General features: G+C 46.5%; 1 protein-coding gene across 2 annotated transcripts in view; it reads right to left on the bottom strand.

The window, feature by feature from the left end:
* The window catches only part of NCKAP1L (NCK associated protein 1 like), a 348,408-nt gene that overhangs the window by 68,130 nt on the left and 252,847 nt on the right, over nt 1-27,431 (bottom strand). For both annotated transcript variants that reach the window (XM_088469297.1, XM_088469299.1), the window contains exons 24-25: nt 2,363-2,456; nt 1,006-1,088 (exon numbers count right to left, since the gene is read on the bottom strand). In XM_088469297.1, the coding sequence (XP_088325423.1) occupies nt 1,006-1,088; nt 2,363-2,456 (177 nt within the window). The remainder of the gene's footprint in view (nt 1-1,005; nt 1,089-2,362; nt 2,457-27,431) is intronic.

The following is a 27,431-nucleotide window of genomic DNA, read 5'->3' as shown; positions in this document are numbered from 1 at the left end:
TTACCTTCATAGACTCCAAAAGCAACAGTGACAAACTCTAAGGAGCCATTATACTACATGACAAATCAGAGATAAGAATACATGTTTGAATGATATGCCTATAACAATAGAATTACCCTTTATTCAAGTCTGACATGAATTATTATTACTCTAGTTATGACTTTTTTTGCTGCAAATTTGTATGCAGCAGCTGTGTGCGAAAATATGCAAATGTTGCAGCTGCCGGGATTTATATAGAAACACCCACTGGCGACTTCACTAATCCAAACGAGTGTATACAAAGGCGCAGCATCGGTCGCAGATTAGTCGATAATCGGTCCTCTGAGTAACCCTATGGTCGCGCGGAATATCAGTGGGAACTGAGACGCTGGAACCATTTTTACTGCATACAGGATCACAGGCCCCGAAAACAGTTGTGACATTTGAGTCGCCACCACCATGTTGCCGCCCACAAAGGGTCCCTGCCAGTTAATCAATTTGCAATTAAAACCTCACTGTGAGCAATATCATAAATCAGGCCCTATATTCGGGAACTCATAGGTGTATGACAAGGGGCTGAAGCTACATCACTATGGGACTCAGGGGTAAATTTTCTAAAGTGGGAGTTTTTAAAAGTGGAGATGTTGCCCATAGCAACCAATCAGATTCTAGCTATTATCTTCTAGAAAGTGCTAGTTAAATGTATAGTAGAAACTGATTGGTTGCTATGGGCAACATCTCCACTTTTAAAAACTCTCACTTTAGTAAATTTACCCCTCAACGTCCATTCCAAACACACTCAGAAGAAATTCTTTCAATAAGCCCACCTGATGTTTCCAGTACCTCCCTGGCAAATCATAAAAAGATGCTTTAATTACAGTAATGGGGCAAATGTAATGGTATTATGAAGGCTACATTTATTTACTGACAGTGGAAGATATTTGTATTTTTTCAAATAAAATATGTTAGATTGAGTAAATAGTATATATTTTACTATGTGCCTGTATTTGTTACACTGTCACTCACCTCTCTAAGGCCTTCCAGAGCCAGAGATCGGAAGGACAAGATCACTCCAATGATGGTCATTCTTTTCAGCAAGCTTTCTGGAGCTACAGTAAATCAATGGGAAGCAATAAAAGAATAAGGTGAAATACCAGTCCCCAGCATACTATTCTATATAGAAATATTCTGTGCAGGTCCCACTGATCCACAACCACATACAAATGCCTGCTGGAAGGTGCACTTTAGCACCATGGGAAAAATGTGTTGCAGGGAAGGAGGGGGTGGGGATACCCAAGGAAACTCCCAAATTTTTGGGCGTTTACCATCCCGGAACCTATATACTTAAATAGGTGGGCCAGGCCATGATGCGCGTTTCAATGCAAACGCCATCATGATGACTTTGTTGCATAATGCCACAAACTACTGTAATGACTACGCCCCTGCAGATGTCCCTTATACCTCCCCCCCCCCACAAAGCATGGAAAGATTGCTCTAAATAGGACCCGTTATCAGAGAATTGAAGAAATAGGATGCACAGGTAGGGTGCATCCATACAGAAATTTGTTTCTCTCCATGTCCAGGAACAATGGAACAACAAACAGTGCTCATTTTCCACACCTGTACCTGGCGCGTTTATCAAAATGATCTGTTTTGTATACCACCGTATTTGAATGACAGCACTTCAGATACGCTCCAAAAAATATCCATCTCAACATGCCATTGCTCTGATAAAATAAATGGGACATTTACCCATAGCAACCAATCAGATATTTGCTTTTGTTAAACAGTTCTTCTAGCCACGTCTCGGTAGCGCCAAGCGTCTTTTCATGCATCCTTTTCCCTTAAAATGTGTCCTATTAACAAAATGATGCGAACATGACAAACAAGCAGCTCATGCCAATATTCTGTGTGCAACTGGGGCTGTATCTGTATATGAAATGCTAGGTTACAGTATCACAGCCGCTGACACAGTAACGTTGCATTTTGCATGCAGATATAACCGCAGTCGCACACAGTATATAGGCATGCCGCTTAGAATTTTAATCAGCATAAGCTGCTTGTGTGTCCTCTTCGCATTGGTAGGGGAAAAGGGGCATGCTAAGAGGAAAAGTCGCACGAAAAGACGCTCGGTGCTACCAAGTGGCACAGAGCTCACGCATTATGTGTAACGCGACTTGTAGCGCACGGAGAATAGCACATCTTTGCACCAATTTTCATGAATATTCCCTACTGCATCAAATTCAAAAAGTAAGTATATTATTAGACACTATCAGTACAAAAAAAAATTAAATAGCTTGTCTGTTTGTCAGAAACAGTATAGTAACATCTGTTGTGTTGAATCTCTTGCCAGTAGGAACGTCCAAATATAACAGTGACTTACAGCTCAGTTTGGCTAACAGAGACGGCATCAGCTCAGTATTACTGAAGTTGGATCTGATTTGTACCAACACATCCATATTCTCCACAACAAGTTTCTGGAAGAGAAATAAAAGTCATATTTTCCAGTCATTTACAATACATGCTTTCAGATGCATCATATCTAAAGTAGTAGATTTAAGTCTATATATACGTTAAAGCATATCAAAGAAATATTACAGATGGAACTTTGGTTTTCATAGATATGTTATATTGGAATCGATATTTAATGCCGCCGGATCAAATACCGACAGCGGAACCCCGACGGACCTAATTCCCGACTGGGGCAGGTAAGAAACCTAAATCTCCCCCCTCCCCCCCTAACCCACCCTTAGTGGTGCCTAACCCTAACCTTCCCCCCTAGTGCATAACCCTAACCTCCCCCCCATTAGTGCCTAAACCTAATACTCCTTCCCCGCACCCTACACCTAACCCTCCTGGGGGGTGCCTAACTCTATCCCCCCTCTACCTAGTGTTGCTTAACCCCCCCTTTCCCTACCCTAACCCTACTGGGGGGTGCCTATCCCTAAGTCCCCCCGGGGGTCCCTAAACCTAACCCCCCCCACGCGGCTAGATGCTAAGTCACCTGGCTTACCTTCGTTCGGTATGCCGGGTGTCAGTATTTTGTAGTGGGGCTAATGATAGGCTTCGGGATTTCTATGCCTATCTTCCGTCACCTATCGGGCTGTCAGTGTCGGGATATCGGCGGACGGGATAGGGCCTGCCGGTATCCTGACTACATCCCGTTATATCAACTCACACTATATTAAAATGCTAACTTAAGGTTTGTGAAATAAAAATGGCTACATCTGTACAAGTGTATACTGATAGAAACTGTTAAAAATAGGTGATGCCTTCCTGATTTTCTGAGAGGAGGTCTCATGGTAACAAGTTGCTCTGACATAACAAAAGAGGGGGTCAAAAAAACATGTTTCTGCTATTTTGGTGTATTATGGGTGTACAAGGAACTTAGGCCAGCCTTGGGTGCCTATCGGTGGAGATGTTGTTGGGGCTGCAGGGGCTATGGTGCCATGCATTGTCCTCACTCAGATTATGCACAGGGGAAAGTGAATTTGTGGACCGACAGCTCCTAATGGCTCCCACTTTAATAACCCTCTTATATTGCCTGTGCATCACCAACTTTTATCATGAATGGGCGTACAGCCAAGGGGGGTTTTGGTGGCCCAAGAAGTGGCCACACCAGGGCCCACGATTAGATTTTTTAAAAGGTATATTTTACTCTTGTAAGTGATTTGGGTGTACTGGCATGTCCAGTTCTGCAGGGTTCTTCTTTTTATAAAACCCAGTATAGTTCCAGAGTAGAGGGTTCAGAATGTAGTCATACAGATCTTGAAAGAACCCAATAATTCCAAACAGGTAATAAAAAAAAATGGCACACTCCTCATGCCCTTGCTCTTATCCCGATCCAGCCCTTTACATCTGTGATGGTCAAGAGACTGCCAAGGGCTGGCTGCAGCCTATCGAGTGTTTTCCTGCAGCTCCCTGCTCCATTCAGCTTTCTATCCAAGCTTTACGCACAACCTCTTAAAAGAAAGACATGAGCAAGATACAAAGTTCCAGTACCTGTGGCCTCCTCATCACAAAGCAACATGTCTAAGATCAATGCTACTTGCACCACGTAGTCACTTTTCTTTCCTCTGCAGGAGAGTGCAGCAACCATAGGAGCTCATTCAGAGCCAGTCGCTAGCAAGCGGGCGCTCGTTGCAGACGATGTTCACTAATGTGCGCATGTGTGTAGTTCGCAGTGTGCAAACTAGTACGAGCGATCGCAAATTTCTCGCTCGCCCTGCAAAGACAGCCCAGTGGAATGAGTGACAGGAGAGACCGTTTGTGGGTGGTAACAGGGGCAGGCCAGTAGTAACAGGGGAGTGGATTTGCGGACGCAGGCATGCAAGAGTGTTTTCACGCCGTTTCTGGGGCATGCATAATTAACAGGCAGCATCATAGTACACGTCACCTGGTTGATTTTTACACTGAAGTGCTCGCAGTGCTGTGGTAGGGTACAGACAACTGCAAGCGCTGCGATCAGATTCGATGGATCTTGATGGTTCTATGTACTTCCTGGAGATAACGTATGCAAGTGGGCGGCTAAAGACAGGCTGGTGGGCGTCTATAAACACAAAGTGATCGCTCGAGCATGGGGACTTTGTGAATATCATATTCATTAAACTCATTGGGGTATATGTACTGTAATAGACTGTGGACTTCAAGCATCAGTGAGTCCCGCGCGAGACTGCCCAATGTTTTAAAGTAGCAACTTAAAAGGCAAAATCAACCTGGTTTTGCCTTTTAAATGACTTCTACTTTAAAACATCAGGAAGTCTCACATGTGACTCGCCGATGCTCGAAGTCCGCAGCCTATTACATTTACTCCATTGTGTAAATTAACACCTTTTCTGGTTGGCGTTATTGGCCCTGATTACCCTGGAAAGCTGTGATTCCTTCATATAAAATAGCTGCTGTGCTGTTCCTCCTCCGTTCTTCTTTCCCTCCACTGCAGGAAACAAGGAACTTGCAGCAGCAGGACAAATAAATGTAAGTATGTTTTTCTTATGTATATATATTTCCCATATAGTATGATGTACAGAGATTGTGGGGGTATTGGACTGAGAGATGCACACTGGGTCTGGGGGTGTGGAGCTAGGAGATGCACCCTGGGTCTGGGGGAATGAGTGAGAGACACACACTGGGTCTGGGGGAATGAGTGAGTGACACACTGGGTCTGGGGGAATGAGGCATACTGGGGCTAGGGAATGTGTCTTACTGCTGTTTGTTAACTACTGAAAAGGACCATAACCTCTTTAAGTAAGTGCTAAAGGTATTCTGTTTCATTGTTATATGGGGCCCTATATTGTTGCTGTTTCTGAGAAATATCCACCATTCTATTTTCCTCTTATAATGTTTTATTTAAGTGTATGTATTGAAACTAACGTCCCTATTTGAGCCATTGATTAGGACACGCTTTTGCAGTCGGTCTGCGTGCGAGACCTCGCAATCTCTATTTAAGGATAAGCCGTTGTTTATGGGCTAGTGCCCTGGACTTGCCCCCCATGGTAGAAGTTGCCAGCCAGCCCCTGCAGGGCATTGCTAGGTTATTCTGCTGCTCCCCCAGACACCCGGACTTGTTCTAATGCTCTGGAATGGTGAAATAAAAACATTCAGCTCAGGCAGGGCAACCCTACTGCCACATTTAATGGCTTACTGTGATCGCTGGTCCTGTTTATGCTGGAATACACACAATACACTTTGCATGATACATATTAAAGCTGGTTAAGTGCTAATTATGCCCTCTTCATGGACTGGCCACACTCACTCTCAAGCATTTGGAAACCTCCCTTTAGAAATCTTGCGCTTGCCACTGGATTGTCCCGGGCCAGACTTGTTGGAGGGGACATTGTCCCTTTTTGTAGCACTGCTAAAGGATAGAAATTTCCCCCTGTGCAGCATTTGGTGTTAGTAGTGGGGTGGTCACTGATACTCCCAGTGGGGGCTAAATAGAGGCATTGCCCATTCCGTGCACATGGGAAAGTGTAAAGGAAGTTTTGGCATGCATGTGTGGGTCTTATTGGTGTTAGTGTGAGGTCTGAGTGTAATGTGTGGATAAGGGGAACAAGTGGGGTAATTTTGGCACAAGTGGCATAAGAATCGCCGGGGCCATTTTGTTAAAAGTGAGTGGATGATGCGGAGTGGATAATTTAGTGCCATTTCTTTTGTCTTTTAATTTTTGAGCATGGTGAGATATCCAGATAGCGGGCCCGATTCAGAGGTAGACGCTGCTGCGTCACTTTGCGGAGTCGTAGGAGCGATAATATGCGAATTTTAGCCTCCCTTTTAGGCAGTGGCATAACTAGGGTATTTTGAGCCGAAGGCAAAATGAAAAACGGAGACATCCCCTCCATGTGCAAGTGCCGAAAAGTGGGCATGGTCACATGCCACAAAGGGTGTGGCCACTGAAAAATGGGGACGTGTCAACATGACACTCCCACGTTTCACATAACTCTAGGAACATTCCTTTCCATTCCACATGCACCTTAATGTCCACAGTAGCAGTGCCCTATGTAGTAGTGCTCCCAGTAGTGCACCCTTATACAGTGCCCCCAGTAGTGCACCCTTATACAGTGTCCCCAGAAGTGGTCCCCCTTATGCAGTGGCCCCAGAAGTGAGTGAGCTCCAGCCCGGCTCCAGCAGTGGGCACAGCAGGCAATGAGAGTCTGTCTGACTCTCATTGGCTGCTGAAACACAAACCGCCGCCGGATAGTACGAGTGTACTACCCAGCGCTGGCGGAGGTGTGTTTTACTGGGTTCTCATTGTGGTCCCACACTACACTGACTTTAACGGACCTGGTCCGTGGCGGCAGTGCTGTGCTGCCGCTCCCACGGCCCGAGCCCCAGCTGTCCTGCCCTGGTTACACCACTGCATTTAGGTACTAGCGAGCACCTGTATATTCAAGCCCTGAGACGGCCATTCTTTGCACCTTGACATCTTGTAACATGGTGATTCATGACATGCCACCATCGTCGCACTGCCTACACTTTCACCAGGTTCACTTCTCTGTCTAAACATGGCCTCTGTGGAAGCGGTTGTGCATCCGAGAATGTGGCCGCCATCACTGACACGCCCATGACAATCCCATAACACGCCCACGAGACAGCCTTTTTATGCGGTCACTTCATGTCATCTCCAAGTCACCACTGCTGTGCCGCTCGATATCTGATACCATCTGAGACGATCATAATAGCACCTTTGTGTGTACCCTCAGGGTAACGCATGTGCTGTCTCGGTTTTCAGAATTTTTTGAGCATGCGCATTAGCAAATAATCAGTCAACGGCGGCATTGCGTATGGTTTGCATCAGATTCAGATTCAGGCCCTGTGTGTGATTAAATGTATCACTTTACTTCACTACCAAGATTAAGGTTACTATTTGGCCCTTTTAAATATTAGAGGGATGCACATATGTCCCCTGAGGAAGTGTATCAGGTTTCCCATCACTACATTACACTAACTGTATGAGAAGGATTGCTTTTTAGATATCCTTCTTCTCCCCATTGGTTACTATTATCAGTACCAATGGGGATCTGCAGAATGTGATAAGCTAGCCTAACAGCTATCTCAATCAGTAATGGAAGAAAACATTAATCCATGTGAGATAACAAGGCAAACTCTCCTTGTGGCATCTTGCATGCAGATAGCAACAGACATCAAAAACGTATACTTACAAGAAGGAACTGTAAATAAACGCAAGTGGATGGGCCACGTAAGGTATTCACAAGGTCCCAGAGAGCATTGTGACACAAAACTAGTGACTACAGAATTAAACTGTGACTCTAAAATGTGCAAAGTAATTTTTCCCCTTACGAACTCTTGACAACCAATTAATCTGCATCTGCTTTAGCACAAGGAGGCCCATTTATCATAATCTATTTGTGGCAAATATTAAATTTCCTCCAGATGTATGAAGGAAAGACCCCAGCTCAGATACTTGCTGCAATCCCTCCATTCCCGTCGGCAGCCGCAGCGCCCATTGGTTTATATGGGGGATGTGATGCTGCTAAATTTACCAACCTCCGTATTGCAATGCATTCCCGAGATTGTCATTAGCCGCTGTAGCCTATGGACTATACATCGCATAATTAGCCAGGAGAGGGTTCCCCCTCAACCATCCCCACATGTGCAGTCAGCGGGACTGTGCATGTGCAGAAGCCCTGGCAGCACTTCAGGCACATCGCTGGGACGGGCTACTTTCGGAGCCCCTGTCCCTGTGTGTGCCGGATAATACATTCCAGCGCTATGATCGCATTTTGAAGTGCGATCATGGTGGTAATGTCATGTCCAGATCACATTCAAAATGCGATCATTAATAAATAGGCCCCTAGCTCTTTTATACTAATGCTCAGAATTGCCCCAGGCTAGGGTTGACAAGCAGACTTTAGTTCTGACATAGCAATTAAGAGAAAACAAAACATTCCAAAGGAACAAAACATTTACCTGTGCTATAGTGCTTTTATGTTCAGCAAATTGTGTAACTAGATTACCTCACTGACTTTTCAGATGTGTTTGCGATTTTATGTAGCTGAATTAAAGCTGCCAATTCTCATGCTGTCTGAAAGTGGGAGGCATTCCAAGCAGCCACAAATACTTCTGCATAATTATCCAACCCTACGCATCTAGAAGTTTCAGAAACAGTTTGCACCATGAAGCTAAAACTACTGAATGTTCTGCAGATTCACAGACTGTAGTGCTGTCATGGATAAAACATTTTTCCTTACACTATTCCCTCTCTGCAAATTGTCATACTACTGTTCTCTATCTTTCAGTTTCTACTAGTTTATTGCCGCAAATTCTGGGAGATTCTCCAGCAGAATCGGGAGAGCAGATCATCCTCCAAGATCCTTCCCACTTCACCAGTGGGCGCTCCTGGGCATGAGGACACAAGGCCAGATTCCGAGCCGCTTGCAAAAAGCGAGATGATGGTCGCGATGGTCGTGCTGGTGACAAGACCCTTGTGGTAGGGTCTTATCCGTCGCAAGCCACACTGAGCTTCTGGCTCTAATAGAGCCGGAAGCTCACCACTGACATCACTCCAATCCAGGGTTGCCTACCTTTAACATTCTCTTCCCGGGAGAAGCCCGGGTAAGAGATGCAGCAGGGGGCCGACGGGGGCGGGGCTTGATGATTCGCTTCATTAAGTGCAGAATCACAGCTTAAGCCCCGCCCCCTTCACGGAGACCCGCGATTGCCGCGGGTATTCTCCTAATTCTGCCCACTTCACTAGGAAGTGGGCAGAATGCGGGAGAAATGCCTACCCTTCCGGGAGTGCGGGGGGTTACCCGAAAAATCGGGAGCCTCCCGCGAAAACCGGGAGGGTAGGCATGTATGCTCCAATCAGTCCAAACACACAAACAATCATTTAAAAATACAGGTTAATTTATTACCACATTATTAATTTTTATTAATCGAAATAAAACACTGATTGAAAGCCATCATTCACTACTCTCCATTTTACACACAAATCCCAGTGCATTACAGTGGGATTTCAGCACATTTCTACCTGATTCCCACTGTCCCTGTGCCTTTCCCTGTGCCTTTCCCTGTGCCTTTCCAGGGCCGGATTAAGGGAGGGGCCACACACAGAGGGCCCCCACACTACTGCATGCAGCAGCACAGTCAGTGCTGCTGCATCAGCTTGGGGCAGGGCGGTAGTGTGGACGGCACATAAGTGCCGTCCGCACTACACAGCACAAACACACAGCCGCCGGCGCCGGCAGCTGTGTGTTTGTTTTAGCAGCCGATGAGAGTCTCACAGACTCTCATCGGCTGCTGCGCTGCGGCCCACTGCCGGAGCCTCCGTCTTCCGGCTCCCGCAGTGGCTGATGGGAGAGACGATGACGTCTCTCCCATCATGCAAAGCAGGCCGGCCTGGGAGGACGCCGGACGGAAGAGCAGCTGCCGGAGCGGGGCTTAAGGTAAGTGGAGAATTTTTTTCTTTTTTCAGTGTGTGTGTCTGGGGGTAGGGACAACTACTCTTATGGGCACTGCTGCATTTGGACTACTACTAGGGGCACTGCTGTGTGGGGGGGGGAGTACTACTAGAGGCACTGCTGGGGGGGAAGTACTACTAGGGGCACTGCTGTAGGGGGGAAGTACTACTAGGGGCACTGCTGTGGGAGGGGGGGAAATACTACTAGGGGCACTGCTGTGTGGGGGGGGAAGTACTACTAGGGGCACTGCTGTGGGGGGGGAGGACGACTACTACTAGGGGCACTGCTGGGGGGGGAAAGGATGACTACTACTAGGGGCACTGCTGTGGGAGGGGAAGGACTACTACTAGGGACTTCTGGGGGTACTACTAGGGGCACTGCTGGGGGGGATTGGACTATTACTAGGGACACTGCTGGGGGTACTACTAGGGGCACTGCTGGGGATACTACTGGGGGCAATGTACACTGCTCAGCCACTACTGGGGGACACAGCATTGATGATGATTACTACTAGGGGCACTCCTGGGGGGACTACTGTTGAGGGGGGACTGCTACTGGGGGCATGGCTGGGCTGGGCTCGGCTCTGTGTGGCTTGAAGGGGGCCCCCGCAACTTAGTTGCCCTGGGCCCCCACAAGCCTTAATCCGGCCCTGTGCCTTTCCCTGTGCCTTTATCTGCCTTTCTCTGTGTCTCTCCCTGTGCCTCTCCCTGTGCCTTTCCCTGTGCCTTTCTCTGTGCCTTTCCCTGTACCTCTCCCTGTGCCTTTCCCTGTGACTCTCCCTGTGCCTTTCTCTGTGCCTTTCCCTGTGCCTCTCCCTGTGCCTTTCTCTGTGCCTTTCCCTGTGCCTCTCCCTGTGCCTTTCTCTGTGCCTGTGCCTTTCTCTGTGCCTCTCCCTGTGCCTCTCCCTGTGCCTTTCCCTGTGCCTTTCCCTGTACCTCTCCCTGTGCCTTTCCCTGTGCCTCTCCCTGTGCCTTTCTCTGTGCCTTTCCATGTGCCTCTCCCTGTGCCTTTCCCTGTGCCTTTCTCTGTGCCTGTGCCTTTCTCTGTGCCTCTCCCTGTGCCTTTCCCTGTGCCTTTCCCTGTACCTATCCCTGTGCCTTTCCCTGTGCCTCTCCCTGTGCCTTTCTCTGTGCCTTTCCATGTGCCTCTCCCTGTGCCTTTCCCTGTGCCTTTCTCTGTGCCTTTCCCTGTGCCTCTCCCTGTGCCTTTCTCTGTGCCTCTCCCTGTGCCTTTCTCTGTGCCTGTGCCTTTCTCTGTGCCTCTCCCTGTGCCTCTCCCTGTGCCTTTCCCTGTGCCTTTCCCTGTACCTCTCCCTGTGCCTTTCCCTGTGCCTCTCCCTGTGCCTTTCTCTGTGCCTTTCCATGTGCCTCTCCCTGTGCCTTTCCCTGTGCCTTTCTCTGTGCCTGTGCCTTTCTCTGTGCCTCTCCCTGTGCCTTTCCCTGTGCCTTTCCCTGTACCTATCCCTGTGCCTTTCCCTGTGCCTCTCCCTGTGCCTTTCTCTGTGCCTTTCCATGTGCCTCTCCCTGTGCCTTTCCCTGTGCCTTTCTCTGTGCCTTTCCCTGTGCCTCTCCCTGTGCCTTTCTCTGTGCCTGTGCCTTTCTCTGTGCCTCTCCCTGTGCCTCTCCCTGTGCCTCTTCCTGTGCCTTTCCCTGTGCCTTTCCCTGTGCCTTTCCCTGTACCTCTCCCTGTGCCTTTCCCTGTACCTCTCCCTGTGCCTTTCCCTGTGCCTCTCCCTGTGCCTTTCTCTGTGCCTTTCCATGTGCCTCTCCCTGTGCCTTTCCCTGTGCCTCTCCCTGTGCCTCTTTCTGTGCCTTTCCCTGTGCCTCTCCCTGTGCCTTTCTCTGTGCCTTTCACTGTGCCTCTCCCTGTGCCTTTCCCTGTGCCTTTCTCTGTCTTTCTCTGTGTCTCTCCCTGTGCCTTTCCCTGTGCCTCTCCCTGTGCCTTTCCCTGTGCCTTTCTCTGTGCCTTTCTCTGCCTTTTTCTGTGCCTTTCACTGTGCCTCTCCCTGTGCCTTTCCCTGTGCCTCTCCCTGTGCCTTTCCCTGTGCCTTTCCCTGTGCCTCTCCCTGTGCCTTTCTCTGTGCCTTTCACTGTGCCTCTCCCTGTGCCTTTCCCTGTGCCTTTCTCTGTGCCTTTCTCTGCCTTTCTCTGTGTCTCTCCCTGTGCCTCTCCCTGTGCCTTTCCCTGTGCCTCTCCCTGTGCCTTTCCCTGTGCCTTTCTCTGCCTTTCTCTGTGTCTCTCCCTGTGCCTCTCCCTGTGCCTCTCCCTGTGCCTTTCCCTGTGCCTTTCTCTGCCTTTCTCTGTGTCTCTCCCTGTGCCTCTCCCTGTGCCTTTCCCTGTGCCTCTCCCTGTGCCATTCCCTCTGCCTCAACCTGTGCCTTTCTCTGTGCCTTTCCCTGTGCCTCTCCCTGTGCCTTTCTCTGTGCCTGTGCCTTTCTCTGTGCCTCTCCCTGTGCCTTTCCCTGTGCCTCTCCCTGTGCCTCTTTCTGTGCCTTTCAGTGTGCATTTCCCTGTGCCTTTGGGTGGCAACCAGTTTCAGGAGAGAACAAATCATTACAATTCATTACATGTGAGTGAAAGTAACACATACTGTATGGGATGCAGTTGAAATACCAGCATGCGGGATGCCGGCGCCAGGATCCCGAAGGTAATTAGTGGGGTTAGGTGTAGGGTTAGGCACTAGGGGGAGGGTTAGGGTTAGGCACTAGTGGAGGGAGGTTATGTTTAGGCACTGGGGGGAGTTTAGGTTTAGGCACGAAGGGGGAAGGTTAGGTTTAGGCAATAGGGGGGAAGGTTAGGTTTAGGCACTAGGGGGGGTTAGGGTTAGGCACTAGGGGGGAGGTTAGAGTTAGGCACTAGGGGGGAGGTTAGGGTTAGGCACTAGGTGGGGAGGTTAGGGTTAGGCACTAGGGGGGGGAGGTTATGGTTAGGCACTAGGGAGGTTAGAGTTAGGCACTAGGGGGGAGGTTAGGGTTAGGCACTAGGGGGGGAGGTTAGGGTTAGGCACTAGGTGGGGAGGTTAGGGTTAGGCACTAGGGGGTAGGTTAGGGTTAGGCACTAAGGGGGAGGTTAGAGTTAGGCACTAGGGGGAGGCTAGTGTTAGGCACTAGGTGGGAAGGTTAGGGTTAGGCACTAGATGGGGAGATTAGGGTTAGGTACTAGGGGGGAGGTTAGGGTTAGGCACTAGGGGGGGAATTTAGGGTTAGGCACTAGGGGGTAGGTTAGGGTTAGGCACTGGAGGGAGGTTAGGGTTAGGCACTAGGGGGGGAAGTTAGGGTTAGGCACTAGGGGGGGAGGTTATGGTTAGGCACTAGGGGGGAGGTTAGAGTTAGGCACTAGGGGGGAGGTTATGGTTAGGCACTAGGGGGGGAGGTTAGGGTTAGGCACTAGGTGGGGAGGTTAGGGTTAGGCACTAGGGGGTAGGTTAGGGTTAGGCACTAGGGGGGAGGTTAGGGACTAGGGGGAGGCTAGTGTTAGGCACTAGGTGGGAAGGTTAGGGTTAGGCACTAGATGGGGAGGTTAGGATTAGGTACTAGGGGGGAGGTTAGGGTTAGGCACTAGGGGGGGAACTTAGGGTTAGGCACTAGGGGGTAGGTTAGGGTTAGGTACTGGGGGGAGGTTAGGGTTAGGCACTAGGGGGTAGGTTAGGGTTAGGCACTAGGTGGGGAGGTTAGGGTTAGGCACTAGGGGGTGAGGTTAGGGTTAGGCACTAGGGGGGAAGTTAGGTTTAGGGTGCGGGGAGAGAGGGTTAGGGGTAGGGTTAGGATACATACCACACAGGTGACGGTATCCTAACCTGTCGGGATTTCGGCATCAGGATCCAGAGCACCGGCATCCCATACCCAACCCACATATACAACTGAATAGCTATTTTTATGCCTGTCCTATACATTATACAAGGAAATAACAGGGGAAATAATAATGACTCAGACAATCCTCTTCTCGCTCCCATAAGAGGGTGAAAGGAGTAATTGAATGCAGTAAATGTAAGGCTGTACAGAATGTGTCCACATACGCCTATCATCAATCCTCGTTGGCATGCCATGGAATTTATGGCTATGCCGCGCCATGCATTGAGCCACATTTTTTAACAAAGTATGCATCTTATTATCATCGCTAAGGCAACAAAAGTACAATGTACTTGTGCCCTGGATACTGGCGCTGGCAGTGCATGCAGCTGCTGTGTAGGACTCAGACATTAACCTGGGTAAAATGGCAAAAGACTGAGGACCGATACAAGCGAGCTGTGCCATGCATAGCGCCCCACATAGTTGTGCTTAATCTGACATTATAATAATTCCTAGCCAAAAATACTAATCTTAAAAGCAGGGGCACAGCTAGAACCCAGTCCCACTGCTTCTAGAGAGACATCTCTCTCCCGTCAGCGGCAGCCCAACAGGAGCAGAGTTAGAAGCAGCGGAAGCCCGACAGCGCTGGAAATCCCGATCGTGGATAGGTAAGTATACACTAACCTAACCCCCCTAACCCTAACCCTCCTTAGGGGTGCCTAACCCTAACTTCCCCCCCAAGTGCCTAACCCTAATCCCCCCTCTAAGTGCCTAACCCTAACCACCCCTTTCCCGCTGCCTAAACCTAAGTCCCCCGGGGGGGTGCCTAACCCTAAGTCCCCCCCGGGGATGCCTAACCCTAATCCTCCCTCCCCCTAGCCTAACCCTCCCGGGGGGGTGCCTAACCCTAAGTCCCCCCCCGGGAGCCCTAAACCTAACCCCCCCCCCCCGCGGCTGTCCACTCGCGGCACCCCGGCATCACTACGATCGGAATGCCGGGCGCCGGTCTCCCGGCGTCAGGGAAATGCGGGCGTCTACATCTAGACGCCCGGCATTTCACCCATGCCGGGATAAGACAGTCGGGAAGCCGGCTGCCGGTATTTAGGCAGTCGGCTTCCCGATTGCTTCCCCTCTCCACATTAGTTGCTCATTTTATGCCCCATAGTAGTACCGTAGTTCATTTTATTGCCAATTGTAGTGCCACAATTCATTTTATGCCCCACAGTAGTGCCCTAGTTAATTTTGTGCCCCATAGTAGTATCGTAGTTCACATTATACCCACAATGCCTCCAATTCATATTAGGTCACATTTTAGTACCCCCTGTTCAGAATATGCCACGTTGTAGTGCTGTCAATACATATTACACCATGCAGTGCCCCCAGTTCACATTATGCCATACAGTGTCCCCAGTACAAATTATGCCACATTGGTAAAATGGTGCTGCAGTCATTTTCCCGGAGATTTGCGCAATGGCAATAGGAAAGTCTCCTGGTGCCATTTTCCTGAAGATATGCGAGAGCGCAGTAGACTCTAGCACAAAGCCAGAGTCAAATGCGCTGCCGGAGAGAATGGGTCCCGCTCGGAGGCTGCACATGGGCCTCTTCTCTTAAACCACCCTTGAATGGTTTATATCAGTATGGAGCTTTACAAGTATATGAGTGCTGAAGAGTCCACCTTATCAGTCCAGACAATGGGCTGGACCCAATTGCTTAGCAGGCAATATCAGGAATGTGGTAGACAACTATGGCCCCCTAACCCTCTGGGCCACATAGCGATGGCACCCTCTGCACCCACTACAGCTACACCCATGCCTAAATTCCTAGGACACTACAATCAACAAATTTTATGTAATGCCTATATTTATTCAGATTGAGTGATTTTTAGCCATTGCGCATGCGTGAAAGCCATACTGCTCAGCTATTGCTTTGCAAATACGCCCACACAAGGGATTCACTTGCAAAGTGAGTGACAGGTAGTCAGCATTTGGGCAGACTTCACTCAGAAGCTGCAAGGCTGCCTGGTCTGCGGCGATGCTTCCGATGTTTCCGCTGATGCACGTTGTCGGACGGATATGAGAAGGCAGCAGTGGGCATCCCTGTGCTCGGGTAAGCTTTGGAGGATATTCAATTATCAATATTCAGGCACTTGAACAAATTTAGAATTATTTCTAGGAATATGTTTCTCTTTATAAAAATATACAATAAGTGTAACTACAGCTCCTATTGAGTAATCCTGATTTACTCCCTTAAATATTCCACAGCTGATTGTATCAACAAGGAGCGCAGATGTAAATTGTATTCACTATTTTAATATCTATATAAATACATATACACTCAATTTAATACTATAAAAGTGCACTTTGTATTAGTACAAAACATTATTTAAAAATGAAAAAACAATAAAAAAGTCATATAAAAAATCCACCTTTTCAGATAAATTATTGTGCAGCTGACATAATTATTGCAACATCTCCATCACTTAAGCCTTTTGTCTGCATAATATTGATTGCCAGGTTTATTCCTTTACCTCCAGTTTCACTTTTACATGTATAGCCCACCCGGTTTATACAGTATAGAGTACTTGTATTTGCAAATGCATGCAACTAATATCTCTGAAATTCTATTACCATATAGTGTTCATATATTGTTGCTAGTATAATTCAGTGTGCTGAGGAACAATAGGGGGTTAAACCCCCCTCTCTTTTCTACTTGGTATGACCCCTCCCTTTCATGCACCTGAAAAAAAGTACTACCAGATTGATTGAGCAGCTGACATTTTTTTGTTTGTGGTTATGAGATGCATGAATGAGCCAGCATTAGCAGGGCATGCTGGTCTAGTAGTGCTAGTTGGAGTTCCCAGGGGTGACTCCCAGGTAAGCTGGCTCTCAATTCGGATGCATTTATGTATGTGCCTTTATCATGAGGCCTTACATTTGCCAAAAATATATATGTGCCTTTATTATGAGGCTTTAATTGGCATACATTACATTTGGGGTGAGCGTTTGGGCGTAGGGTCCCCGAGGCTGCTCTGGCTGGGCCTTCTGAGGGCATCACCACTTAATATACATAGTTACTTTTCACATCACCTTTTTATGTTTGTTTATTATTCATGTAATTTTTCACATATATTTTAACCCCTTAACACTTAGTAATTACTTACACACTTCTATACTTTACACTACACTGTCACTCTTTTTCCATTTTTCGTGTGATGCCCTGGGGGGGTCCTGGGCTGGACGTTATTTTGTGGTGCTCTGTGCCCCGGACGTGAACCATTTAGTGTAGGGACTGCTAGTGACAGAGAAGCCTTGACGAGGCCTAGCAGCATCCCATGTATTTGCAAATGCATGCAACTAATATCTCTGAAATTCTATTACCATATAGTGTTCATATATTGTTGCTAGTATACTTCAGTGTGCTGAGGAACAATAGGGGGTTAAAACCCCCTCTCTTTTCAACATCTCCATCACTTAAGCCTTTTGTCTGCATAATATTGATTGCCAGGTTTATTCCTTTACCTCCAGTTTCACTTTTACATGTATAGCCCACAATCTCAGTTGTTAGCCCACCCGGTTTATGCAGTATAGAGTACTTGTATTTGCAAATGCATGCAACTAATATCTCTGAAATTCTATTACCATATAGTATTCATATATTGTTGCTAGTATAATTCAGTGTGCTGAGGAACAATAGGGGGTTAAACCCCCCTCTCTTTTCTATTTGGTATGACCCCTCCCTTTCATGCACCTGAAAAAAAGTACTACCAGATTGATTGAGCAGCTGACATTTTTTTGTTTGTGGTTATGAGATGCATGAATGAGCCAGCATTAGCAGGGCATGCTGGTCTAGTAGTGCTAGTTGGAGTTCCCAGGGGTGACGCCCAGGTAAGCTGGCTCTCAATTCGGATGCATTTATGTATGTGCCTTTATCATGAGGCCTTACATTTGCCAAAAATATATATGTGCCTTTATTATGAGGCTTTAATTGGCATACATTCCATTTGGGGTGAGCGTTTGGGCGTAGGGTCCCTGAGGCTGCTCTGGCTGGGCCTCCTGAGGGCATCACCACTTAATACACATAGTTACTTTTCACATCACCTTTTTATGTTTGTTTATTATTCATGTAATTTTTCACATATATTTTAACCCCTTAACACTTAGTAATTACTTGCACACTTCTATACTTTACACTGCACTGTCACTCTTTTTCCATTTTTCGTGTGATGCCCTGGGGGGGTCCTGGGCTGGACATTATTTTGTGGTGCTCTGTGCCCCGGACATGAACCGTTTAGTGTAGGGACTGCTAGTGACAGAGAAGCCTTGACGAGGCCTAGCAGCATCCCATGTATTTGCAAATGCATGCAACTAATATCTCTGAAATTCTATTACCATATAGTGTTCATATATTGTTGCTAGTATACTTCAGTGTGCTGAGGAACAATAGGGGGTTAAAACCCCCTCTCTTTTCAACATCTCCATCACTTAAGCCTTTTGTCTGCATAATATTGATTGCCAGGTTTATTCCTTTACTTCCAGTTTCACTTTTACATGTATAGCCCACAATCTCAGTTGTTAGCCCACCCGGTTTATGCGGTATAGGGTAATTTCAGCCCAAGAGCAATGTCTCTTATAATAAGCTCTTACTGCTCCCGGTGCTCGGGTTTAGATCTCTAAGTGTCAGGTACCGATAGCACATGGCGACGTCACTCCACTGAGAGGGGAAATATATCCGTTTGTAAGGACCTCTGGCAGGTAAAGCAGCATGCAGGGTAACTGGAGTCCTCCGGCTGGTGGACAGGCGGCAAGTGTAAGTATTATGCGGAGCAACTGCATGCCGGTGGAACTGACCCTAGTTCTTTACGCGTTTCTCTGCTGTGTAGGGTAGCAGTTTCTTCAGAAGGAAAGAAAGAAGTATAATTTCCATTGTGTATTTGTCCCCAACACATTTGTTTCTTTTCTGACAACATACACTACAATTCAAAAGTGTTTTACATGAAAACTGACTTTTATTTATCAAATGAGTTGCAAAATGAATAGAACATATAGTCAAGACATTGGCAAGGTTAGAAATAATGATATTTATTTTAAATAATAATTTTGACCTTCAAACTTTGCTTTAGTCAAAGAATTCTCCTTTTGCAGCAATTACAGCATTGCAGACCTTTAGCATTCTAGCTATTAATTTGTTGAGGTAATGTGAAAAAATTTCACCCCACGCTTCCTGAAACACCTCCCACAAGTTGGATTGGCTTGATGGGCACTTCTTGCATACCATACAGTCAAGCTGTTCCCACAGCAGCTCAATGAGCTCAATGGGGTTGAGATCTGGTGACTGCGCTGGCCACTCCATTACAGACAGAATGTTTCTTCCCTAAATAGTTCTTGCATAATTTGGAGGTTTGCTTTGGGTCATTGTCCTGTTGGAGGAGGAAATTGGCTCCAATAAAGCGCTGTCCATAGGGTATGGCATGGCATTGCAAAATGGAGTGATAGCCTTCCTTATTCAAAATCCCTTTTACCTTGTACAAATCTCCCACTTTACCAGCACCAAAGCAGCCCCGGACCATCACATTACCTTCACCATGCTTGACAGATGGCGTCAGGCACTCTTCCAGCATCTTTTCACTTGTTCTGCATCTCACAAATGTTCTTCTGTGTGATCCAAGCATCTCAAACTTCAATTCGTCTGTCCATAACACTTATTTCCAATCTTCCTCTGTCCAATGTCTGTGTTCTTTTGCCCATATTAATCTTTTCCTTTTATTTGCCAGTCACAGATATGACTTTTTCTTTGCCAATCTGCCTAGAAGGCCAGCATCCTGGAGTCACCTCTTCACTGTAGACGTTGACACTGGCGTTTTGCGGGTACCATTTAATGAAGCTGCCAGTTGAGGACTTGTGAGGCGTCTATCTCTCAAGCTAGAGACTCTAATGTACTTGTCTTCTTGCACAGTTGTGCACCGGGGCCTCCCACTTCTCCTTCTACTCTGGTTAGAGTCTGTTTGTGCTGTTCTCTGAAGACAGTAGTACACACCGTTGTAGGAAATGTTCAGCATCTTGGCAATTTTTCGCATAGAATAGTCTTAATTTCTAAGAACAAGAATAGACTGTCGAGTTTCACATGAAAGTTCTCTTTTTCTGGCCATTTGGAGAGTATAATCGAACCCACAAATGTGATGCTCCAGATACTCAACTAGCTGAAAGGAAGGCCAGTTTTATAGCTTCTCTAATGAGCAAACCCATTTTCAGCTGTGCTAACATAATTGCACAAGGGTTTTCAAGGGTTTTCTAATTATCCATTAGTCTTCTAACGCGCTTAGCAAACACAATGTACCATTAGAACACTGGAGTGATGGTTGCTGGAAATGGGCCTCTATACACCTAAGTAGATATTCCTTTAAAAACCAGGCGTTTGCAGCTAGCATAGTCATTTACCACATTAACAATGTATAGAGTGTATTTCTGATTAATTTAATGTTATCTTCATTGAAAAAAATAGTGCTTTTCTTTCAAAAATAAGGCAATTTCTAAGTGACCCAAAACTTTTGAATGGTATATATATATATATATATATATATATATATATATATATATATATATATAATCAACATATAACTTATTTCTAGAGAAACAATTCAAAAGTAATTAATTCTTATATACAATACATGAATAAATAAAAGGCATCATTGAGAAATTTGATACGTAATTTTTAGTTTGTGTGAATTAATTCTTTAAATATATGATAAGTCTATTTTAATTTACCATTATCTTGGATGGCTCATCCAGCTAATGCAGCAGACCTGTATGCAAAATGTCATGGGTTCTAATCCCCATTAGTAAGGAATTTGTTGTTATAATTTAATATTTTATTCTTATTATAGCAGAAAGGAAATATATAAGTATGTATGTTTTATTCATTTAGACGGTAGTTTTTAACCTACATTCCAGTATTAAAGCATCTCATCTTCAAAACTACATATATTCCTTAATACTGCAAAGTAACATACCAAGATGATACAAAGTAATATGTCCAGTTGATATTTTTGAAATAAACAGAAAGCAAGAAATGACCTAGATGGATACAATATTATTCATATGTTATTTAACTCTATATGTTCATTATGTCCTTGCGGAGCGAGTGTTCTCAGGGAATTAATCCAGTAGGTTTCTTTTTTGCACAAGAGATTGAACCTATCTCCCCCTCTTTCCGTATGTTTCACAGATGCAATCCCCTGTATTCTGAGTACTTTCACATCCCCTTCGTGTTTGTTTATAACGTGTCTGGAAACACTGTGTTTATGGTTTGTACCACATAAAGAGGGTATAACATACCATATAAAGAGGGTATAACAGTCTTGAAAGAATATCTAGAATGTAATATTGGGACAACACAAGCACACACAGGATTTATTTTAGACCTAGTTGGTTAGAAACCATGATGTTTTGCATACAAGGCTGCTGCATTAGCTGGATGAGCCATCCAAGCTAACAGTAAATTGAGATAGACTTATAATATATTTAAAGTATTAATTAACACAAACTAAAAATGACGTATCAAATTTCTCAATGATGCCTTTTATTTATTCATGTATTGTATATAAGAACAAATTATTTTTTAATTGTTTCTCTAGAAAGTTATATATTGACTTAATACATATATATGTTGTCAGAATAGAAACAAATGTGTTGGGGACAAATAAAACCTGCTCCCGTTTAACTATTTACTGGTTCACAGGTAGATAATTTATTTCAGACCTGTGATTGGATGAAAGATATTTAAATAGAGAGCACGGACATAATGGAAATTATGCTTCTTTCTTTCCTTCTGAAGAAACGCTACCCTACACAGCGGAGAAACGCGTAAAGGACTAGGGACAATTCCACTGACGTGCAGCTGCCCCGCATAATACTTACACTTGCCGCCTGTCCACCAGCCGGAGGACTCCAGTTACCCTGCATGCTGCTTTACCAGGCAGAGGTCCTTACAAATTGATATATTTCCCCTCTCAGTGGAGTGACAGCGCCGTGTGCTATCGGTACCTGACACTGAGAGATCTAAGACTGAGCACCGGGAGCAGTAAGAGCTTATTATAAGAGACATTGCTCTTGGACAGAAAGTACGCTGTACTGCATAAACCGGGTGGGCTAACAACTGAGATTGTGGGCTATACATGTAAAAGTGAAACTGGAGGTAAAGGAATAAACCTGGCAATCAATATTGTGGAGACAAAAGGCTTAAGTGATGGAGATGTTGCAATAATTATGTCAGCTGCACAATAATTTATCTGAAAAGGTGGATTTTTTATTGTTTTTTCATTTTTAAATAATGTTTTGTACTAATACGAAGTGCACTTTTATAGTATTAACTGGGTGTATATGTATTTACACAGATAATAAAATATTGAATACAATTTACATCTGCACTCCTTATTTGCAAGAGATCGCAGTTGTGATTGCATTAGCATAAATCTCTGAATCAGACCCTTTGTATGCAGCCATGTAGTGAATAAAATCGCTAAATTCAGGAAAATATGAAAGTCCAAGAATTGGCGGAGTGTCTAAAGGCCCCCATACATCAGAGATTGATTGCAGCAATCGTGCAATTTGCAATCGATTGTGTATAAAAATCTTTCCCTTTTTCAATCGATAGCTGATTGCAGAGATGCCACAATCGATTGAAAAAGGTAAAGATTTTTATACACAATCGATTGCAAATTGCACGATTGCTGCAATCGATCTCTGATGTATGGGGGCCTTTTGTTGCACCACATGTCTTGCACCATATGGCGCAAAAAAAAAGGTGTAAGAGGACACATCTGTAGCTCTATTTTACACATGAATCAATATAAACATAATTAGGGAATTGAAGAGCTTCCATAGAGGGACACTGCCACAATACAGAGAGCAACTGTTGCAATACACAGAACTGCAATACAAAGAATCAATGCCGCAAACCACAGAGAGATATTGCTGCAATACAGAGAGAGACACAGAAAGAGACACTGCTACAGAACACAGAAAGACTGCTGTAGTACACAGAGAGAGACACAGTGTTGCAATATACAAAGACATATAGCTGTAGTACACAGAGAGAGACACACTGTTGCAATATACAAAGACTCCTGCAGTATAGAAAGAGATTTGATGAGGAGGGGGGTTTCCATCTGCCTGGAACCCCCCCTCCCCAGCACACACCATGCAATGTTACTAGTGCTGCATGTTCTTCTTAGTATCACAAATGAAATGATTAGCAACACTTGAGGATCTTTTAAAATGTGTCAGCCAGTAATAAATATACCTGTGCACCAACTAGGAGATGGGGAAAACATGCACTGTTAGGGGTGCACTGCTATATACCATCAATAAGGTTAATTATTAATACTGTATAATAAAACACTATCCATAATAAGGAGATCAATATGTACATATATATCCAGGGCAGAGCTAGGCTCTTCTGCTGCTACCCCAGACTCCCGGACTTGCTCCAATGCTCTGGAATGGTGCCCACATCTGAAAAAAAAATATTCTGCTCAGACACGATGGACCTACTGCCGTATCTACTAGCTTACTGTGATCGCTGGTCCTGTATATGCTGGAATTATGCAACACAATATACTTTGTATGATGCATATCAAAGCTGGATAAGTGCTAATTATGCCCTCTTCATGGACTGGCCACACTCACTCTAAAATCAAGCATTTGGAAACCCCCCTCTAGAAATCCTGCGTTTGCCACTGGCGCTGTCTCCATTGCTGGTTCTACTGCCGGGTCCCCAATGCGAAGGAGGTGCGCTGACGTCACAAGAACAACCTCCAATATAATGCGCTACTGCTCATGTGCCGCTTAACCATGCATGTTCCATTTCATCCTCCATATGACTAGGCCATTTCCCTGAGTGTCTCCTTGAGGGAGACACCAATGTGTCACCACCACTAGTTTTTCTATACTGCCACCACTGAGTGTATGTGCAGGTGTAAACTCCAGATACCGCACACCACATGCGTTAACCCGCTCCTGCTTGGACCTGTTATACTATGTTTTGGCATTGTATACCTGCTGCATTAAGCTTGTGCTGACTATTATCCTGTGTTCTACCTGGTTAGTAATCCAATCCCTGGTTGAGCTATTCATCATGTGGGCTGACCTCCACCATACACCGCTGACACCTATTTGCTAATAAGGTACACTGTTGCAGTATAGTGAGTTACACTGCTGCAGTACACAGAAGCACACTGCTGTAATACACAGGGGCCTATTCATCAACACTAAATTAACATTTTTAAGGACATTTTCCTTAAATAACGTTATGTTAGTATTCATGAAGCCACTTGACACAGGAGATATCACTGATATCTTCTTGCTAAGTCCCCCTGCGTTAATTTCCACACTCCCCATACATTAGTATGTGGATGTGGACAGCTGGACAGGTCCCCCGGCGTCTTCCTCCGGCGGTCTGGTGCATCCTCTGGCTCCGGAGGCTGGTCGGACATTGGCCCTGATTCAGAGCCGGACGCTCTGACAGAGCGCTCGCTCTGAATCAGGGCCAGCCCTCTGACTTTTAGAGCGGCCTCTTGGCCACTCGCATAGCTGTGGGTGACCACCCACAGCTATAGCGAGCGGCCAAAAAGATGGTCGTGATGATCAAGACCATCGCGACCATCGGGCTTGCGACGAGACCCTTGTGGTAGGGTCTCATCTGCCGCAAGCCCTGGAGTGCTTTTGGCTCTATCAGAGCCAAAAGCACTCCCACTGACATCACTTGTGATGTCAGTGGGGCCGGCCCCAGATGGTAGGCGTTCCCATGGAAACACCTCCATCTCGCCAGCCACGCCCCGTGCACACCCACCAAAGGGACATCGACAGCACGCCCCCTTACTTCGCTATGCGGGTCTCGCGAATGTGCACGACGGAGCCGGGCCAACATTGTCCCGCTTGGCGCTCGCGAGCAGGTCTGAATCAGGCCCACTGTGTTCTCCCAGCAGAACACAATAAAGATTAGAAAAAAAAAACATTTTTTTTTTCTAATCTGTACTGTGGTCTGCTGGGAGACCATGTGACAGACCAGCAGGATGGAGCCGGAGGCTGCTGCGCAGACAGGTAAGTGCTGAAGGGGGGGAGGTGAGCGGGGGGAGGGCGGGGAGGTGAATGGGGGGGGGACACAAACTTACCGCATGTGTAGGCAGTGCTGCGCATGTGCTGGGTTAACGAATTTAACAGCGCATGCGCAGCATTGTTTCCAGCTGCGGTAAGTTAGAGTAGTGAGGGATAACTATCTATTTCCTGAAAAGCTGTCATCGCAAAAATTACAGCTTTTCGGAATAGATAGTTACAGGGAGGAGGAATGATTAATTCCTCTGGTAATTAGGTAGAACTCCATGCGAGTTCTAAACCTAATTACCTCCTGGGAAACTTTAGTTATGATGAATAGGCCCCACAGAGAGATACACTACTGCAGTACACTAAGTGAGACATCACTGAAATACACACACACTAACTGCTGCATTACACAGAGAGACTGTTGCAGTACACAAAGAGAGACATTGCTGTAGAACAGAGAGAGACACAGCTGAAACAAAGAGGGCCTGATTCAGAAGTGCACGCAGTCATTGCCGTGACTATGTCTTTTTGCGGTGCCATGGATGATAATATGGAAATGCTGGTATCAGCCTCCCCCTTGTGTTCTAGCATACACCGGAATGTGCAAGCCCTGAGACGCCCATTTTCAGTGGAATCCGTATGTAATGCCACCGGATGTATTGGCGTCGGACTAAATACCGTCGCTGGAAGCACGAACCATCAGGATCCCTACTGGGGCTGGTATGTACCCTAACCCTCCCCTCTCCCCCCTCCCTAACCCTCCCTTAGTGGTGTCTAACCCTAACCTTCCCCCCCAGAGGTGCCTAACCCTAACCTCCCCCTGGTGATGTCTAAACCTAACCCCCCCTCCCCGCACTCTGAACCTAACCCTCCTGGGGTGGTGCCTAACCCTAACCTCCCCCCCGGTGGTGCCTAACCCTAACCTCCCCCTGGTGGTGCCTAACCCCCCCTCCCCGCACTCTAAACCTAACCTTCCTGGGGTGGTGCCTAACCCTTAGTCCCCACCGGAGGTACCCTAACCTAACCACCCGCGTGCGGCTAAGCGCTAACTGTACCTGGCTTACCTTCATTTGGGAAGCCATCTGTCTAGATTCCGGCATCGGGATCTAGACGTGCGTCAGCATTTTTCCACACCTGTCGTTAGTCCCGCGTCGGGATTTAGATGCTGGGATTTAGTCAGACGGCTTCCTGTGCAAGCAGCAACACCACCATCGACGCAACATATAGCGCACACCATCGATACTTGCACTATCTCTATGGCAGGTGCAGTGTCTCCATCTGAACATGGCCTCTGTGGATGCAGCACTGTGTCTGAGAACGCAGCCGCTTTCACTGAGCCCATGCAACTCCATCCACCTCTGAATCAGGCCAACGCAGAGAGACTGCTGCAATATTCAGAGATCCCAGAAACAGATTGGCCATTGACTTTTAAGGGAATTTTCCCGGTGGGCCAGACCATTTTGGGGCCTCCTGGCCCTTAAAATAATTTTGTTTCTGTTTAATTAAAAAAAAATTAAATACATTATCGGGAGCCGGAAGTGGCATATTAGTAGCTGAATTAGTGGCTGGCCTCGCCCCAGGGACCAGCCACCTATGGCTGTGCTTTGTGGATCAGTCAGCTCACCCCTTCCTGTTCCCTTTACACGCGTGTGTATACTGTAGTTACTGCAGTAGTCTGTGTTCTCCTCTCCCCCTCCCCCATTCCACATGTGGTACCCCAGAACCTGGGAGTACCTCATGTTGTGTACCCTTATATATGTGTTGCTGGACATTTGAATGTATTCATTGGTGACAGTGGACAATGTAGCCAGCTTCAGGAGCTGGCATGCGGCTGGAGAGACTGGACCTCCAATGAAATAGAGAAACAGTGCCCCGTGACCAGAGGGGCTTGTGCTGACAGTTGGGCGGCAGTGGTTGTGTGCAGTTGGTAGGTGAGCTGTGAAGGGGAAGCTGCGCTGCGCAGGGCCGCTGATGGAGCTGCTGGAGAGTGCCGGGAGCTCAGTGAACTGAGTGCTGGCAGCCATTAGAGCCTTCTGACCCACTTCCCTTAGTGAGGAACAGCAGCCGGAGGTGTTCCTGGGTGGAGCCACAGTTTGATGACAGTGACTGGAGGCTGTACCAGACCCTGCAGACACAGAAAGGAGTCGTGGTTATCGCGGGGGGTAAGACGCTTGGACACACACACTCTTCTACAACTACCCGCTAACAGTGGCCCGCAGCTAGCTGGCAGCTACAGCCCTGTGTATAGTAACCAGCAATAACCTCCCCAGACACCAGTGCAGAAAAGGAGTTATAATTAATAAGTGTCTACAGCCTGAAACTTTATAAGCCGTATAAGCCGCACAGAGCCTTAGACTTGGTCCTTGGGACTTGTGGGCAGGAGAGTCCCCGTAAGGAGCTGCAGGAGTTGCATATAATAAATCCCATGCGGGCAGCTCTGTGTGCAGTAGGAGAGGCAGAGCCATCTAACAAACTGTCACAGTAGTCCTTTGTAGCCACAAGGTTGCAGCACTATTGACATTAACATTGTTGCAGAGTCTGTCAGCCAGGATTAAAAAAGAAAGACATTTGCAACGCAGCTTTATATTAACCCACAGTACAGCTATTTCTGCGTAAGCAGAATAAATTCAGAACTTCCAGCTAATAACC

This window comes from Taudactylus pleione, unplaced genomic scaffold (assembly GCF_031769625.1).
Source record: "Taudactylus pleione unplaced genomic scaffold, aTauple2 ptg000089l, whole genome shotgun sequence".
NCBI classification, from domain to species: Eukaryota; Metazoa; Chordata; class Amphibia; order Anura; family Myobatrachidae; genus Taudactylus; species Taudactylus pleione.
This window is presented reverse-complemented; position numbering and strand designations above follow the sequence as displayed.